The 19528-nt window shown below is 38.0% G+C and overlaps 1 protein-coding gene across 1 annotated transcript in view; it reads right to left on the bottom strand.

Moving 5' to 3' along the window:
• MYBPC3 (myosin binding protein C3) overlaps positions 1-19528 on the bottom strand; it is a 112711-nt gene that overhangs the window by 34097 nt on the left and 59086 nt on the right. The window contains exon 8 of the mRNA XM_075281833.1: positions 18575-18741. Coding sequence (XP_075137934.1) covers positions 18575-18741 — 167 coding nt within the window. The remainder of the gene's footprint in view (positions 1-18574; positions 18742-19528) is intronic.

Genomic DNA, 19528 nt, shown 5'->3' with positions numbered 1-19528 from the left:
TAGTAACTAAGCAACAGAGTAACATAGTAATGTAGTAACTAAGCAACATAGTAACATAGTAATGTAGTAACTAAGCAACAGAGTAACGTAGTAATGTAGTAACTAAGCAACAGAGTAACGTAGTAATGTAGTAACTAAGCAACATAGTAATGTAGTAATGTAGTAACTAAGCAACATAGTAACGTAGTAATGTAGTAACTAAGCAACAGAGTAATGTAGTAATGTAGTAACTAAGCAACATAGTAACATAGTAATGTAGTAACTAAGCAACATAGCAACATAGCAATGTAGTAACTAAGCAACATAGTAATGTAGTAACTAAGCAACATAGTAATGTAGTAATGTAGTAACTAAGCAACAGAGTAACATAGTAATGTAGTAACTAAGCAACATAGTAATGTAGTAATGTAGTAACTAAGCAACAGAGTAACATAGTAATGTAGTAACTAAGCAACATAGCAACATAGCAATGTAGTAACTAAGCAACATAGCAACATAGTAATGTAGTAACTAAGCAACATAGTAATGTAGTAACTAAGCAACATAGTAATGTAGTAATGTAGTAACTAAGCAACAGAGTAACATAGTAATGTAGTAACTAAGCAACATAGTAACATAGTAATGTAGTAACTAAGCAACAGAGTAACGTAGTAATGTAGTAACTAAGCAACATAGTAACATAGTAATGTAGTAATGTAGTAACTAAGCAACAGAGTAACATAGTAATGTAGTAACTAAGCAACATAGCAACGTAGTAATGTAGTAACTAAGCAACATAGCAACGTAGTAATGTAGTAACTAAGCAACATAGTAATGTAGTAATGTAGTAACTAAGCAACATAGCAACATAGTAATGTAGTAACTAAGCAACAGAGTAACATAGTAATGTAGTAACTAAGCAACATAGTAATGTAGTAACTAAGCAACATAATAACATAGTAATGTAGTAACTAAGCAACATAGCAACATAGTAATGTAGTAACTAAGCAACAGAGTAACATAGTAATGTAGTAACTAAGCAACATAGCAACATAGTAATGTAGTAACTAAGCAACATAGCAACATAGTAATGTAGTAACTAAGCAACATAGCAACATAGTAATGTAGTAACTAAGCAACAGAGTAACATAGTAATGTAGTAACTAAGCAACATAGTAACATAGTAATGTAGTAACTAAGCAACATAGCAACATAGTAATGTAGTAACTAAGCAACATAGCAACATAGTAATGTAGTAACTAAGCAACAGAGTAACATAGTAATGTAGTAACTAAGCAACATAGTAACATAGTAATGTAGTAACTAAGCAACAGGGTAACGTAGTAATGTAGTAACTAAGCAACATAGTAATGTAGTAATGTAGTAACTAAGCAACAGAGTAACGTAGTAATGTAGTAACTAAGCAACAAAGTAACATAGTAATGTAGTAACTAAGCAACATAGCAACGTAGTAATGTAGTAACTAAGCAACAGAGTAATGTAGTAATGTAGTAACTAAGCAACATAGTAATGAAGTAATGTAGTAACTAAGCAACATAGTAATGTAGTAATGTAGTAACTAAGCAACATAGTAATGTAGTAATGTAGTAACTAAGCAACATAGCAACATAGTAATGTAGTAACTAAGCAACATAGTAATGTAGTAATGTAGTAACTAAGCAACAGGGTAACGTAGTAATGTAGTAACTAAGCAACAGAGTGACATAGTAATGTAGTAACTAAGCAACATAGCAACGTAGTAATGTAGTAACTAAGCAACATAGCAACGTAGTAATGTAGTAACTAAGCAACATAGTAATGTAGTAATGTAGTAACTAAGCAACATAGCAACGTAGTAATGTAGTAACTAAGCAACATAATAACATAGTAATGTAGTAACTAAGCAACATAGCAACATAGTAATGTAGTAACTAAGCAACATAATAACATAGTAATGTAGTAACTAAGCAACATAGCAACATAGTAATGTAGTAATGTAGTAACTAAGCAACATAGTAATGTAGTAACTAAGCAACATAGTAACATAGTAATGTAGTAACTAAGCAACATAGCAACATAGTAATGTAGTAACTAAGCAACATAGCAACATAGTAATGTAGTAACTAAGCAACATAGTAAAATAGTAATGTAGTAACTAAGCAACATAGTAACGTAGTAATGTAGTAACTAAGCAACATAGTAATGTAGTAATGTAGTAACTAAGCAACAGAGTAACGTAGTAATGTAGTAACTAAGCAACATAATAACATAGTAATGTAGTAACTAAGCAACATAGTAATGTAGTAATGTAGTAACTAAGCAACAGAGTAACATAGTAATGTAGTAACTAAGCAACATAGTAACATAGTAATGTAGTAACTAAGCAACAGAGTAACGTAGTAATGTAGTAACTAAGCAACAGAGTAACGTAGTAATGTAGTAACTAAGCAACATAGCAACGTAGTAATGTAGTAACTAAGCAACATAGTAATGTAGTAACTAAGCAACATAGTAACGTAGTAATGTAGTAACTAAGCAACATAGTAACGTAGTAATGTAGTAACTAAGCAACAGAGTAACGTAGTAATGTAGTAACTAAGCAACATAATAACATAGTAATGTAGTAACTAAGCAACATAGTAACGTAGTAATGTAGTAACTAAGCAACATAGCAACATAGTAATGTAGTAACTAAGCAACAGAGTAACATAGTAATGTAGTAACTAAGCAACATAGTAACATAGTAATGTAGTAACTAAGCAACATAGCAACATAGTAATGTAGTAATGTAGTAACTAAGCAACATAGTAATGTAGTAATGTAGTAACTAAGCAACATAGTAACATAGTAATGTAGTAACTAAGCAACATAGTAATGTAGTAATGTAGTAACTAAGCAACATAGTAACGTAGTAATGTAGTAACTAAGCAACATAGTAATGTAGTAATGTAGTAACTAAGCAACAGAGTAACGTAGTAACGTAGTAATGTAGTAACTAAGCAACATAGTAATGTAGTAATGTAGTAACTAAGCAACAGAGTAACGTAGTAATGTAGTAACTAAGCAACATAGTAACATAGTAATGTAGTAACTAAGCAACATAGTAACGTAGTAATGTAGTAACTAAGCAACAGAGTAACATAGTAACTAAGCAACATAGCAACGTAGTAACTAAGCAACAGAGTAACATAGTAATGTAGTAACTAAGCAACATAGTAACATAGTAATGTAGTAACTAAGCAACAGGGTAACGTAGTAATGTAGTAACTAAGCAACATAGCAACGTAGTAATGTAGTAACTAAGCAACAGAGTAATGTAGTAACTAAGCAACATAGTAACATAGTAATGTAGTAACTAAGCAACATAGCAACATAGTAATGTAGTAACTAAGCAACATAGCAACGTAGTAATGTAGTAACTAAGCAACAGGGTAACGTAGTAATGTAGTAACTAAGCAACATAGTAACATAGTAATGTAGTAACTAAGCAACATAGTAACATAGTAATGTAGTAACTAAGCAACATAGTAACATAGTAATGTAGTAACTAAGCAACATAGCAACGTAGTAATGTAGTAACTAAGCAACAGGGTAACGTAGTAATGTAGTAACTAAGCAACATAGCAACATAGTAATGTAGTAACTAAGCAACATAGCAACATAGTAATGTAGTAACTAAGCAACAGAGTAACATAGTAATGTAGTAACTAAGCAACATAGTAACATAGTAATGTAGTAACTAAGCAACAGGGTAACGTAGTAATGTAGTAACTAAGCAACATAGCAACGTAGTAATGTAGTAACTAAGCAACATAGTAATGTAGTAATGTAGTAACTAAGCAACAGAGTAACGTAGTAATGTAGTAACTAAGCAACAGAGTAACGTAGTAATGTAGTAACTAAGCAACAGAGTAATGTAGTAATGTAGTAACTAAGCAACATAGTAACATAGCAATGTAGTAACTAAGCAACATAGTAATGTAGTAACTAAGCAACATAATAACATAGTAATGTAGTAACTAAGCAACATAGCAACATAGTAATGTAGTAATGTAGTAACTAAGCAACATAGTAATGTAGTAACTAAGCAACATAGTAACATAGTAATGTAGTAACTAAGCAACATAGCAACATAGTAATGTAGTAACTAAGCAACATAGCAACATAGTAATGTAGTAACTAAGCAACATAGCAACATAGTAATGTAGTAACTAAGCAACAGAGTAACATAGTAATGTAGTAACTAAGCAACATAGTAACATAGTAATGTAGTAACTAAGCAACAGGGTAACGTAGTAATGTAGTAACTAAGCTACATAGTAATGTAGTAATGTAGTAACTAAGCAACAGAGTAACGTAGTAATGTAGTAACTAAGCAACAGAGTAACATAGTAATGTAGTAACTAAGCAACAGAGTAATGTAGTAATGTAGTAACTAAGCAACATAGTAATGTAGTAATGTAGTAACTAAGCAACATAGCAACGTAGTAATGTAGTAACTAAGCAACATAGTAATGTAGTAATGTAGTAACTAAGCAACATAGTAATGTAGTAATGTAGTAACTAAGCAACAGAGTAACGTAGTAATGTAGTAACTAAGCAACATAGTAACATAGTAATGTAGTAACTAAGCAACATAGTAACATAGTAATGTAGTAACTAAGCAACATAGTAACATAGTAATGTAGTAACTAAGCAACATAGCAACGTAGTAATGTAGTAACTAAGCAACAGGGTAACGTAGTAATGTAGTAACTAAGCAACATAGTAACATAGTAACTAAGCAACTTAGTAACATAGTAATGTAGTAACTAAGCAACATAGTAACATAGTAACGTAGTAATGTAGTAACTAAGCAACATAGTAAAATAGTAATGTAGTAACTAAGCAACATAGTAACGTAGTAATGTAGTAACTAAGCAACATAGTAATGTAGTAATGTAGTAACTAAGCAACAGAGTAACGTAGTAATGTAGTAACTAAGCAACATAATAACAGTAATGTAGTAACTAAGCAACATAGCAACGTAGTAATGTAGTAACTAAGCAACATAGTAATGTAGTAACTAAGCAACATAGTAACGTAGTAATGTAGTAACTAAGCAACATAGTAACGTAGTAATGTAGTAACTAAGCAACAGAGTAACGTAGTAATGTAGTAACTAAGCAACATAATAACATAGTAATGTAGTAACTAAGCAACATAGTAACGTAGTAATGTAGTAACTAAGCAACATAGCAACATAGTAATGTAGTAACTAAGCAACAGAGTAACATAGTAATGTAGTAACTAAGCAACATAGTAACATAGTAATGTAGTAACTAAGCAACATAGCAACATAGTAATGTAGTAATGTAGTAACTAAGCAACATAGTAATGTAGTAATGTAGTAACTAAGCAACATAGTAACATAGTAATGTAGTAACTAAGCAACATAGTAATGTAGTAATGTAGTAACTAAGCAACATAGTAATGTAGTAATGTAGTAACTAAGCAACATAGCAACATAGTAATGTAGTAACTAAGCAACATAGCAACATAGTAATGTAGTAACTAAGCAACATAGCAACATAGTAATGTAGTAACTAAGCAACAGAGTAACATAGTAATGTAGTAACTAAGCAACATAGTAACATAGTAATGTAGTAACTAAGCAACAGGGTAACGTAGTAATGTAGTAACTAAGCAACATAGCAACGTAGTAATGTAGTAACTAAGCAACATAGTAATGTAGTAATGTAGTAACTAAGCAACAGAGTAATGTAGTAACTAAGCAACATAGTAATGTAGTAATGTAGTAACTAAGCAACAGAGTAACATAGTAATGTAGTAACTAAGCAACATAGTAACATAGTAATGTAGTAACTAAGCAACAGAGTAACGTAGTAATGTAGTAACTAAGCAACAGAGTAACGTAGTAATGTAGTAACTAAGCAACATAGTAATGTAGTAATGTAGTAACTAAGCAACATAGTAACGTAGTAATGTAGTAACTAAGCAACAGAGTAATGTAGTAATGTAGTAACTAAGCAACATAGTAACATAGTAATGTAGTAACTAAGCAACATAGCAACATAGCAATGTAGTAACTAAGCAACATAGTAATGTAGTAATGTAGTAACTAAGCAACAGAGTAACATAGTAATGTAGTAACTAAGCAACATAGTAATGTAGTAATGTAGTAACTAAGCAACAGAGTAACATAGTAATGTAGTAACTAAGCAACATAGCAACGTAGTAATGTAGTAACTAAGCAACATAGTAATGTAGTAATGTAGTAACTAAGCAACATAGCAACATAGTAATGTAGTAACTAAGCAACAGAGTAACATAGTAATGTAGTAACTAAGCAACATAGTAATGTAGTAACTAAGCAACATAATAACATAGTAATGTAGTAACTAAGCAACATAGCAACATAGTAATGTAGTAACTAAGCAACAGAGTAACATAGTAATGTAGTAACTAAGCAACATAGCAACATAGTAATGTAGTAACTAAGCAACATAGCAACATAGTAATGTAGTAACTAAGCAACATAGCAACATAGTAATGTAGTAACTAAGCAACAGAGTAACATAGTAATGTAGTAACTAAGCAACATAGTAACATAGTAATGTAGTAACTAAGCAACATAGCAACATAGTAATGTAGTAACTAAGCAACATAGCAACATAGTAATGTAGTAACTAAGCAACATAGCAACATAGTAATGTAGTAACTAAGCAACATAGTAACATAGTAATGTAGTAACTAAGCAACAGAGTAACATAGTAATGTAGTAACTAAGCAACATAGCAACATAGTAATGTAGTAACTAAGCAACATAGCAACATAGTAATGTAGTAACTAAGCAACATAGCAACATAGTAATGTAGTAACTAAGCAACATAGCAACATAGTAATGTAGTAACTAAGCAACATAGCAACATAGTAATGTAGTAACTAAGCAACAGAGTAACATAGTAATGTAGTAACTAAGCAACATAGTAACATAGTAATGTAGTAACTAAGCAACATAGCAACATAGTAATGTAGTAACTAAGCAACATAGCAACATAGTAATGTAGTAACTAAGCAACATAGCAACATAGTAATGTAGTAACTAAGCAACAGAGTAACATAGTAATGTAGTAACTAAGCAACATAGTAACATAGTAATGTAGTAACTAAGCAACAGGGTAACGTAGTAATGTAGTAACTAAGCAACATAGTAATGTAGTAATGTAGTAACTAAGCAACAGAGTAACGTAGTAATGTAGTAACTAAGCAACAGAGTAACATAGTAATGTAGTAACTAAGCAACATAGCAACGTAGTAATGTAGTAACTAAGCAACAGAGTAATGTAGTAATGTAGTAACTAAGCAACATAGTAATGAAGTAATGTAGTAACTAAGCAACATAGTAATGTAGTAATGTAGTAACTAAGCAACATAGTAATGTAGTAATGTAGTAACTAAGCAACATAGCAACATAGTAATGTAGTAACTAAGCAACATAGTAATGTAGTAATGTAGTAACTAAGCAACAGGGTAACGTAGTAATGTAGTAACTAAGCAACAGAGTGACATAGTAATGTAGTAACTAAGCAACATAGCAACGTAGTAATGTAGTAACTAAGCAACATAGTAATGTAGTAATGTAGTAACTAAGCAACATAGCAACGTAGTAATGTAGTAACTAAGCAACATAATAACATAGTAATGTAGTAACTAAGCAACATAGCAACATAGTAATGTAGTAACTAAGCAACATAATAACATAGTAATGTAGTAACTAAGCAACATAGCAACATAGTAATGTAGTAATGTAGTAACTAAGCAACATAGTAATGTAGTAACTAAGCAACATAGTAACATAGTAATGTAGTAACTAAGCAACATAGCAACATAGTAATGTAGTAACTAAGCAACATAGCAACATAGTAATGTAGTAACTAAGCAACATAGTAAAATAGTAATGTAGTAACTAAGCAACATAGTAACGTAGTAATGTAGTAACTAAGCAACATAGTAATGTAGTAATGTAGTAACTAAGCAACAGAGTAACGTAGTAATGTAGTAACTAAGCAACATAATAACATAGTAATGTAGTAACTAAGCAACATAGTAATGTAGTAATGTAGTAACTAAGCAACAGAGTAACATAGTAATGTAGTAACTAAGCAACATAGTAACATAGTAATGTAGTAACTAAGCAACAGAGTAACGTAGTAATGTAGTAACTAAGCAACAGAGTAACGTAGTAATGTAGTAACTAAGCAACATAGCAACGTAGTAATGTAGTAACTAAGCAACATAGTAATGTAGTAACTAAGCAACATAGTAACGTAGTAATGTAGTAACTAAGCAACATAGTAACGTAGTAATGTAGTAACTAAGCAACAGAGTAACGTAGTAATGTAGTAACTAAGCAACATAATAACATAGTAATGTAGTAACTAAGCAACATAGTAACGTAGTAATGTAGTAACTAAGCAACATAGCAACATAGTAATGTAGTAACTAAGCAACAGAGTAACATAGTAATGTAGTAACTAAGCAACATAGTAACATAGTAATGTAGTAACTAAGCAACATAGCAACATAGTAATGTAGTAATGTAGTAACTAAGCAACATAGTAATGTAGTAATGTAGTAACTAAGCAACATAATAACATAGTAATGTAGTAACTAAGCAACATAGTAATGTAGTAATGTAGTAACTAAGCAACATAGTAATGTAGTAATGTAGTAACTAAGCAACATAGCAACATAGTAATGTAGTAACTAAGCAACATAGCAACATAGTAATGTAGTAACTAAGCAACATAGCAACATAGTAATGTAGTAACTAAGCAACAGAGTAACATAGTAATGTAGTAACTAAGCAACATAGTAACATAGTAATGTAGTAACTAAGCAACAGGGTAACGTAGTAATGTAGTAACTAAGCAACATAGCAACGTAGTAATGTAGTAACTAAGCAACATAGTAATGTAGTAATGTAGTAACTAAGCAACAGAGTAATGTAGTAACTAAGCAACATAGTAATGTAGTAATGTAGTAACTAAGCAACAGAGTAACATAGTAATGTAGTAACTAAGCAACAGAGTAACGTAGTAATGTAGTAACTAAGCAACAGAGTAACGTAGTAATGTAGTAACTAAGCAACATAGTAATGTAGTAATGTAGTAACTAAGCAACAGAGTAATGTAGTAACTAAGCAACATAGTAATGTAGTAATGTAGTAACTAAGCAACATAGTAACATAGTAATGTAGTAACTAAGCAACAGAGTAACGTAGTAATGTAGTAACTAAGCAACAGAGTAACGTAGTAATGTAGTAACTAAGCAACATAGTAATGTAGTAATGTAGTAACTAAGCAACATAGTAACGTAGTAATGTAGTAACTAAGCAACAGAGTAATGTAGTAATGTAGTAACTAAGCAACATAGTAACATAGTAATGTAGTAACTAAGCAACATAGCAACATAGCAATGTAGTAACTAAGCAACATAGTAATGTAGTAACTAAGCAACATAGTAATGTAGTAACTAAGCAACATAGTAATGTAGTAATGTAGTAACTAAGCAACAGAGTAACATAGTAATGTAGTAACTAAGCAACATAGTAACATAGTAATGTAGTAACTAAGCAACAGAGTAACGTAGTAATGTAGTAACTAAGCAACAGAGTAACGTAGTAATGTAGTAACTAAGCAACATAGTAATGTAGTAATGTAGTAACTAAGCAACAGAGTAACATAGTAATGTAGTAACTAAGCAACATAGCAACGTAGTAATGTAGTAACTAAGCAACATAGCAACGTAGTAATGTAGTAACTAAGCAACATAGTAATGTAGTAATGTAGTAACTAAGCAACATAGCAACATAGTAATGTAGTAACTAAGCAACAGAGTAACATAGTAATGTAGTAACTAAGCAACATAGTAATGTAGTAACTAAGCAACATAATAACATAGTAATGTAGTAACTAAGCAACATAGCAACATAGTAATGTAGTAATGTAGTAACTAAGCAACATAGTAATGTAGTAACTAAGCAACATAGTAACATAGTAATGTAGTAACTAAGCAACATAGCAACATAGTAATGTAGTAACTAAGCAACATAGCAACATAGTAATGTAGTAACTAAGCAACATAGCAACATAGTAATGTAGTAACTAAGCAACAGAGTAACATAGTAATGTAGTAACTAAGCAACATAGTAACATAGTAATGTAGTAACTAAGCAACAGGGTAACGTAGTAATGTAGTAACTAAGCAACATAGTAATGTAGTAATGTAGTAACTAAGCAACAGAGTAACGTAGTAATGTAGTAACTAAGCAACAGAGTAACATAGTAATGTAGTAACTAAGCAACATAGCAACGTAGTAATGTAGTAACTAAGCAACAGAGTAATGTAGTAATGTAGTAACTAAGCAACATAGTAATGAAGTAATGTAGTAACTAAGCAACATAGTAATGTAGTAATGTAGTAACTAAGCAACATAGTAATGTAGTAATGTAGTAACTAAGCAACATAGCAACATAGTAATGTAGTAACTAAGCAACATAGTAATGTAGTAATGTAGTAACTAAGCAACAGGGTAACGTAGTAATGTAGTAACTAAGCAACAGAGTGACATAGTAATGTAGTAACTAAGCAACATAGCAACGTAGTAATGTAGTAACTAAGCAACATAGTAATGTAGTAATGTAGTAACTAAGCAACATAGCAACGTAGTAATGTAGTAACTAAGCAACATAGTAATGTAGTAATGTAGTAACTAAGCAACATAGCAACGTAGTAATGTAGTAACTAAGCAACATAATAACATAGTAATGTAGTAACTAAGCAACATAGCAACATAGTAATGTAGTAACTAAGCAACATAATAACATAGTAATGTAGTAACTAAGCAACATAGCAACATAGTAATGTAGTAATGTAGTAACTAAGCAACATAGTAATGTAGTAACTAAGCAACATAGTAACATAGTAATGTAGTAACTAAGCAACATAGCAACATAGTAATGTAGTAACTAAGCAACATAGCAACATAGTAATGTAGTAACTAAGCAACAGAGTAACATAGTAATGTAGTAACTAAGCAACATAGTAACATAGTAATGTAGTAACTAAGCAACAGAGTAACATAGTAATGTAGTAACTAAGCAACAGAGTAACATAGTAATGTAGTAACTAAGCAACATAGCAACATAGTAATGTAGTAACTAAGCAACATAGTAACATAGTAATGTAGTAACTAAGCAACAGAGTAACATAGTAACTAAGCAACATAGTAATGTAGTAATGTAGTAACTAAGCAACATAGTAACATAGTAATGTAGTAACTAAGCAACAGAGTAACATAGTAATGTAGTAACTAAGCAACAGAGTAACATAGTAATGTAGTAACTAAGCAACATAGTAATGTAGTAATGTAGTAACTAAGCAACAGAGTAACATAGTAATGTAGTAACTAAGCAACATAGTAACGTAGTAACTAAGCAACATAGCAACGTAGTAATGTAGTAACTAAGCAACATAGTAACATAGTAATGTAGTAACTAAGCAACAGAGTAACATAGTAATGTAGTAACTAAGCAACATAGTAACATAGTAATGTAGTAACTAAGCAACATAGTAATGTAGTAATGTAGTAACTAAGCAACATAGTAATGTAGTAATGTAGTAACTAAGCAACATAGTAATGTAGTAACATAGCAATATAGTAACATAGTAATGTAGTAACTAAGCAACATAGTAACGTAGTAACTAAGCAACATAGTAATGTAGTAACTAAGCAACATAGTAACATAGTAACGTAGTAACTAAGCAACATAGTAACCTGACTATTATAAGGGAGGTGACCTGCACTACTGGAGCCGTGTCCTGACTATTATAAGGGAGGTGACCTGCAATATTGGAGCCGTGTCCTGACTATAATAAGGGAGGTGACCTGCACTACAGGAGCCGTGTCCTGACTATTATAGGAGAGGTGACCTGCACTACTGGACCAGTGGCATGACTATAATAAGGGAGGTGACCTGCACTACTGGAGCTGTGGCCTGACTATTATAAGGGAGGTGACCTGCACTACTGGAGCCGTGTCCTGACTATTATAAGGGAGGTGACCTGCACTACTGGAGCCGTGTCCTGACTATTATAAGGGAGGTGACCTGCACTACTGGAGCCGTGTCCTGACTATAATAAGGGAGGTGACCTGCACTACAGGAGCCGTGTCCTGACTATTATAAGGGAGGTGACCTGCAATATTGGAGCCGTGTCCTGGCCATTTTAGTTGAGGTGACCTGCACTACTGGAGTCGTGGCCTGACTATTATAGGGCAGGTGACCTGCACTACTGGAGCCGTGGCCTGACTATTATAAGGGAGGTGACCTGCACTACTGGAGCCGTGTCCTGATTATTATAGGAGAAGTGACCTGCACTACTGTAGCCGTGGCCTGACTATTATAGGGGAGGTGACCTGCACTACTGTAGCCGTGGCCTGACTATTATAGGGGAGGTGACCTGCACTACTGGACCAGTGGCATGACTATAATAAGGGAGGTGACCTGCACTACTGGAGCTGTGGCCTGACAATTATAGGGGAGGTGACCTGCACTACTGGAGCCATGGCCTGACTATTATAATAGAGGTGACCTGCACTACTGGAGCCGTGGCCTGACAATTATAAGGGAGGTGACCTGCACTACTGGAGCCGTGGCCTGACAATTATAAGGGAGGTGACCTGCACTACAGGAGCCGTGGCCTGACTATTATAAGGGAGGTGACCTGCACTACTGGAGCCGTGTCCTGACTATTATAAGGGAGGTGACTTGCAATATTGGAGCCGTGTCCTGGCCATTTTAGGTGAGGTGACCTGCAGTACTGGAGCCGTGGCCTGACTATTATAGGGCAGGTGACCTGCACTACTGGAGCCGTGGCCTGACTATTATAAGGGAGGTGACCTGCACTACTGGAGCCGTGTCCTGACTATAATAAGGGAAGTGACCTGCACTACTGGAGCCATGTCCTGACTATTATAAGGGAGGTGACCTGCACTACTGGAGCCGTGTCCTGATTATTATAGGAGAAGTGACCTGCACTACTGTAGCCGTGGCCTGACTATTATAGGGGAGGTGACCTGCACTACTGGACCAGTGGCATGACTATAATAAGGGAGGTGACCTGCACTACTGGAGCTGTGGCCTGACAATTATAGGGGAGGTGACCTGCACTACTGGAGCCGTGGCCTGACTATTATAATAGAGGTGACCTGCACTACTGGAGCCGTGGCCTGACAATTATAAGGGAGGTGACCTGCACTACTGGAGCCGTGGCCTGACAATTATAAGGAAGGTGACCTGCACTACAGGAGCCGTGGCCTGACTATTATAAGGGAGGTGACCTGCACTACTGGAGCCGTGTCCTGACTATTATAAGGGAGGTGACTTGCAATATTGGAGCCGTGTCCTGGCCATTTTAGGTGAGGTGACCTGCAGTACTGGAGCCGTGGCCTGACTATTATAGGGCAGGTGACCTGCACTACTGGAGCCGTGGCCTGACTATTATAAGGGAGGTGACCTGCACTACTGGAGCCGTGTCCTGACTATTATAAGGGAGGTGACCTGCACTACTGGAGCCGTGTCCTGACTATAATAAGGGAGGTGACCTGCACTACAGGAGCCGTGTCCTGACTATTATAAGGGAGGTGACCTGCAATATTGGAGCCGTGTCCTGGCCATTTTAGGTGAGTTGACCTGCACTACTGGAGTCGTGGCCTGACTATTATAGGGCAGGTGACCTGCACTACTGGAGCCGTGGCCTGACTATAATAAGGGAGGTGACCTGCACTACAGGAGCCGTGTCCTGACTATTATAGGAGAGGTGACCTGCACTACTGGACCAGTGGCATGACTATAATAAGGGAGGTGACCTGCACTACTGGAGCTGTGGCCTGACTATTATAAGGGAGGTGACCTGCAATATTGGAGCCGTGTCCTAGCCATTTTAGGTGAGGTGACCTGCACTACTGGAGCCGTGGCCTGACTATTATAGGGCAGGTGACCTGCACTACAGGAGCCGTGGCCTGACGATTATAGGGGAGGTGACCTGCACTACTGGAGCCGGGGCCTGACTATTATAGGAGAGGTGACCTGCACTACTGGAGCCGTGGCCCGACTATTATAAGGGAGGTGACCTGCACTACTGGAGCCGTGGCCCGACTATTATATGGGAGGTGACCTGCACTACTGGAGCCGGGGCCTGACTATTATAGGGCAGGTGACCTGCACTACTGAAGCCGTGGCCTGACTATTATAGGAGAGGTGACCTGCACTACTGGAGCCGTGGCCCGACTATTATAGGGGAGGTGACCTGCACTACTGGAGCCGTGGCCTGACTATTATAGGAGAGGTGACCTGCACTACTGGAGCCGTGGCCCGACTATTATAGGGGAGGTGACCTGCACTACTGAAGCCGTGGCCTGACTATTATAGGAGAGGTGACCTGCACTACTGGAGCCGTGGCCCGACTATTATAGGGGAGGTGACCTGCACTACTGGAGCCGTGGCATGAGTATTATAAAGGAGGTGACCTGCACTACTAGAGCCGTGGCCTGACTATTATAAGGGAGGTGACCTGCACTACTGGAGCCGTGTCCTGACTATTATAAGGGAGGTGACCTGCACTACTGGAGCCGTGTCCTGACTATTATAATGGAGGTGACCTGCACTACTGGAGCCATGGCCTGACTATTATAGGAGAGGTGACCTGCACTACCGGAGCCGTGGCATGAGTATTATAAAGGAAGTGACCTGCACTACTGTAGCCGTGGCCTGACTATTATAAGGGAGGTGACCTGCACTACTGGAGCCGTGGCCCGACTATTATAAGGGAGGTGACCTGCACTACTGGAGCCGTGGCCTGACTATTATAAGGGAGGTGACCTGCACTACTGGAGCCGTGGCCCGATTATTATAAGGGAGGTGACCTGCACTACTGAAGCCGTGGCCTGACTATTATAGGAGAGGTGACCTGCACTACTGGAGCCGTGGCCCGACTATTATAGGGCAGGTGACCTGCACTACTGGAGCCGTGTCCTGACTATTATAATGGAGGTGACCTGCACTACTGGAGCCGGGGCCTGACTATTATAGGAGAGGTGACCTGCACTACTGGAGCCGTGTCCTGACTATTATAGGAGAGGTGACCTGCACTACTGGAGCCGTGGCCTGACGATTATAGTGGCGGTGTCCTGCACTACTGGAGCCGTGGCCCGACTATTATAAGGGAGGTGACCTGTACTACTGGAGCCGTGGCCTGACTATTATAATGGAGGTGACCTGCACTACTGGAGCCGGGGCCTGACTATTATAGGAGAGGTGACCTGCACTACTGGAGCCGTGGCCTGACTATTATAATGGAGGTGACCTGCACTACTGGAGCCGTGGCCTGACTATTATAGCGGAGGTGACCTGCACTACTGGAGCCCTGTCCTGACTATTATAAGGGAGGTGACCTGCACTACTGGAACCGTGTCCTGATTATTATAGGAGAGGTGACCTGCACTACTGGAGCCGTGGCCTGACGATTATAGGGGAGGTGACCTTCACTACTGGAGCCGTGGTCTGACGATTATAGGGGAGGTGACCTGCACTACTGGAGCCGTGGCCTGACTATTATAAAGGAGGTGACCTGCACTACTGGAGCCGTGTCCTGACTATTATAGGAGAGATGACCTGCACTACTGGAGCCCTGGCCTGACGATTATAGGTGAGGTGACCTGCACTACTGGAGCCGTGGCCTGACTATTATAGCGGAGGTGACCTGCACTACTGGAGCCGTGTCCTGACTATTATAAGGGAGGTGACCTGCACTACTGGAGCCGTGTCCTGATTATTATAGGAGAGGTGACCTGCACTACTCGAGCCGTGTCCTGACGATTATAGGGGATGTAACCTGCACTACTGGAGCCGTGTCCTGACTATTATAGGGGAGGTGACCTGCACTACTGGAGCCGTGGCCTGACTATTATAGGAGAGGTGACCTGTACTACTGGAGCCGTGGCCTGACTATTATAAGAGAGGTGACCTGCACTACTGGAGCCGTGGTCTGACTATTATAGGAGAGGTGACCTGCACTACTGGAGCTGTGGCCTGACGATTATAGGGGAGGTGACCTGCACTACTGGAGCCGTGGCCTGACGATTATAGGGGCGGTGACCTGCACTACCTGTGAATTCATCCAAACCCAGTGGATTTAGCTAGGAATGTGGTCTATGGGATTGTCTGGACTGTCATTGTCTCTGAAAATGGATACTGTAATGAAAGATCTGATGAGTGATGTCACAATGACAGCGTTATCTTGAAAGAAGAGTGATGTCATGGTAGACAAACACTTATAGATGATGAGGACATCAGGAGCCAGAGAAGTGACCGGTATAAAGGTCAAGGGCCAATTTCAATATCTACAAGGATGTGGAGAACTAAGAGAGGTCGGAGGCCTCATCCTAGAGATGGGTGAAGTTATGGGGCTGAGTGTTCCCCATCATAGTCAGAGTTAGGATCGGGCTCGTGGGCCCCGGGTATCCAGTGTGGGGCCAGTTATTTGGTCAACAATGAGAGTGTCAATAAATTGGTGAAAGGCGAAGACAACAGAACACAACAGAACACACATTGTTCAATAAAAAACAAAAAGTTGTGAAATATTGGCTGATGTGTGATGAGAATGAAAACTGTCTACATGATGGGAACTGTTAGGGTCACATCCTCCATCTTGTATTCTGTCAGCCATCTTGTAACCTTTTTCTTATATAAACTTTATAAGAATGTCTGTGTAGAGTCTAAGAGACCCCTTTAGGGGAGAAGGCGTGTGGAATGTTGATGGTTGGGTTATAACTCCTTATTTGTTTGTGGTAAGGGTCTCATCTTTGAAGGTGTGTGTAGAAACAGGTTCTATAACCTGTTGATCGTCAGCTCAAGGCTGGAGTGGACCAGCATGTGATCATTAGGTCTCTTGCTGTGGTATATACATCTAGAATTAGTGTAAGATGTTGGTTTACACATAAATATGTTAGATTCTTCTTTATTTCATGAGAAAGGTCATCCCAGTTTGGAAAGTAATAATGAGATGCAGATTACATTAGGTCTTATCCAATAGTCATGTGCCACAGCTTACGTTATAACCAATCATGTCATTGGAATAGTCCAACCTGCTTTTGTCTGTATAAATACTACCTCTCTGTAACAATAAATCAGAATCCATTTTGATACACCACCATCTGTGTGTTTGTGATTCTCCAGGCCAAAGGATGGCTGTAGCCTATCCAGGCCTGTTATTTAATTTGAAACTACAACAACATAAGCTCTGGGGGTCTTGTGCCCCTAACAAAACTCTGTACACTAAACTCTACACAAACTCTGTACACTAAACTCTACACAAACTCTGTATACTAAACTACACATTCTTTGTACACTAAACCCTACACAAACTCTACACAAACCCTGTACACTAAACTGTACACAATCTCTATACACTAAACCCTACACAAACTCTACATACTAAACTCTATACGCTAAACCCTACACAAACCCTATACACTAAACCCTACGCAAACGCTACACAAACTCTGTACACTAAATCCTATACAAACTCTACAAAAATCCTACATGAACTCTACACAAACCCTACACAAAGTCTGTGCAATAAACCCTACACAAACTCTCCACAAACTCTGTACACTAAACCCTACACAAACTCTACACAAACCCTGTACACTAAACTGTACACAAACTCTGTACACTAAACCCTTCACAAACTCTATACAAACTCTGTATACTAAACTCTACACAAACTCTGTACACTAAACTGCACACAAACTCCACATACTAAACCCTATACACTAAACCCTACACAACCTCTATATACCTTGGTCAGCACACCATGTGACTGCGGAGGCCGCTCATTGGCTGCAGGACCTCCATTGCGGCCGCTTGTATCCATAGACTTGGCGGACCATCAGGTGAGTAGTTTCTTGTTCCCCTATTAATCCTTACAGCAGTTTTTAGATTTTTTGGTGGGGATACCTTTGGAGCTGACACATTTGTAGTTGTCAGGGCGTCCTTGCAGCAGGTTTTCAGTACTTTGAGTTGTGGGAGGCGCCCGTCCCATATCCCAGGGCATCAGAGAGACGTAGGCTCCATGTCCTGCCACTTCCCAATGAGAAGGCTGAGGGCCTGTGGCCTACAAGATGCCTCGAGGATCGGTTCATTACTCGCTGCTCCAGGTGCACATGACACGTCTCGGCACCCGGAATGTGTTACACTGATACATATCACACCTCACTTATATATGTTACTTGTGTAGTCTTATGTAAATGAGATAGTTGGTGCACTGGGGGCGGGCCTTCAGTTTCTGGAGTACTGGTGTTGCCACTCGGAACCCACATTGGTTTGCCAATGTCACCCTGTGCCGAGTTATTAATCCTACACAATCAGCCAGTGCAGTGCACCCAGGCTCAATGGTCCGCCCCCAGTGCACCAGCTGCCTCATTTGCATAAGTCTTCAAAGTAGTTACCTCCAAGCTCCTCCTCCTTACCTTCGCTTTTCTTCTCCTCTTTCTTCATCTTCTTCAGACGTTTTAGAAGTCCACGGAGATCGGTGATGCCATACTGGAAAGCGATCTTCTCGTACTCGGAGGGGGGCGCCTTACGAAGGATCTCCCAAACATCGACGTCCGGTCCGGTGTCCTGCTTGGCCTCATTACTGTCAGAAGAGATTTAGTCAGTGCACAGCCATGGACGCCCCCGCCAACATCTCAGCATGGAGGACGAGAGGAGCAAACTATGAAGCTTTACTTATTACAAGACATGACGTGATCGGCCGGAGCGGCCACAAGAGACAAAGAGGACAAACAAGGAGACGACAAGTCTCTGTCAGGCTTTGTGTCAGCCATGTTTGTTACCGGAACGTTCTCTGACTCCAGTCCCTCCATTTTATATAGCCGGCAATGAATTCCCACTACGTGCCCCGGTGGTGGAAACATCAGTGCAATAGTCTCATCACCGACATCTCTCCACAGACACAAGGGCGTTGCAATAGCTCAACATCATCGCCCCCGACTGTAGTCTGACAATCAGATGGAATTCAGTGCACGGTCAGCTATATAGCAGTATATAAAACCGTATATACATGAGCACACGGAAGCCATCATATTGTCTGACCTGCAGGCTGCATGTTATAGAGCAAGAGGGGCAGATTGTATATAGTGTCCTATCTACAGGTTATAGAGGAGCAGATTGTATATAGTGTCCTATCTACAGGTTATAGAGCAGATTGTATATAGTGTCCTATCTACAGGTTATAGAGCAGCAGATTGTATATAGTGTCCTATCTACAGGTTATAGAGCAGATTGTATATAGTGTCCTATCTACAGGTTATAGAGGAGCAGATTGTATATAGTGTCCCATCTACAGGTTATAGAGGAGCAGATTGTATATAGTGTCCTATCTACAGGTTATAGAGCAGATTGTATATAGTGTCCTATCTACA

Source organism: Leptodactylus fuscus, chromosome 7 (assembly GCF_031893055.1).
Source record: "Leptodactylus fuscus isolate aLepFus1 chromosome 7, aLepFus1.hap2, whole genome shotgun sequence".
Taxonomy (NCBI): domain Eukaryota; kingdom Metazoa; phylum Chordata; class Amphibia; order Anura; family Leptodactylidae; genus Leptodactylus; species Leptodactylus fuscus.
Note: the sequence above shows the minus strand (reverse complement) of the source record. Positions and strands in the feature narration are given on the sequence as shown.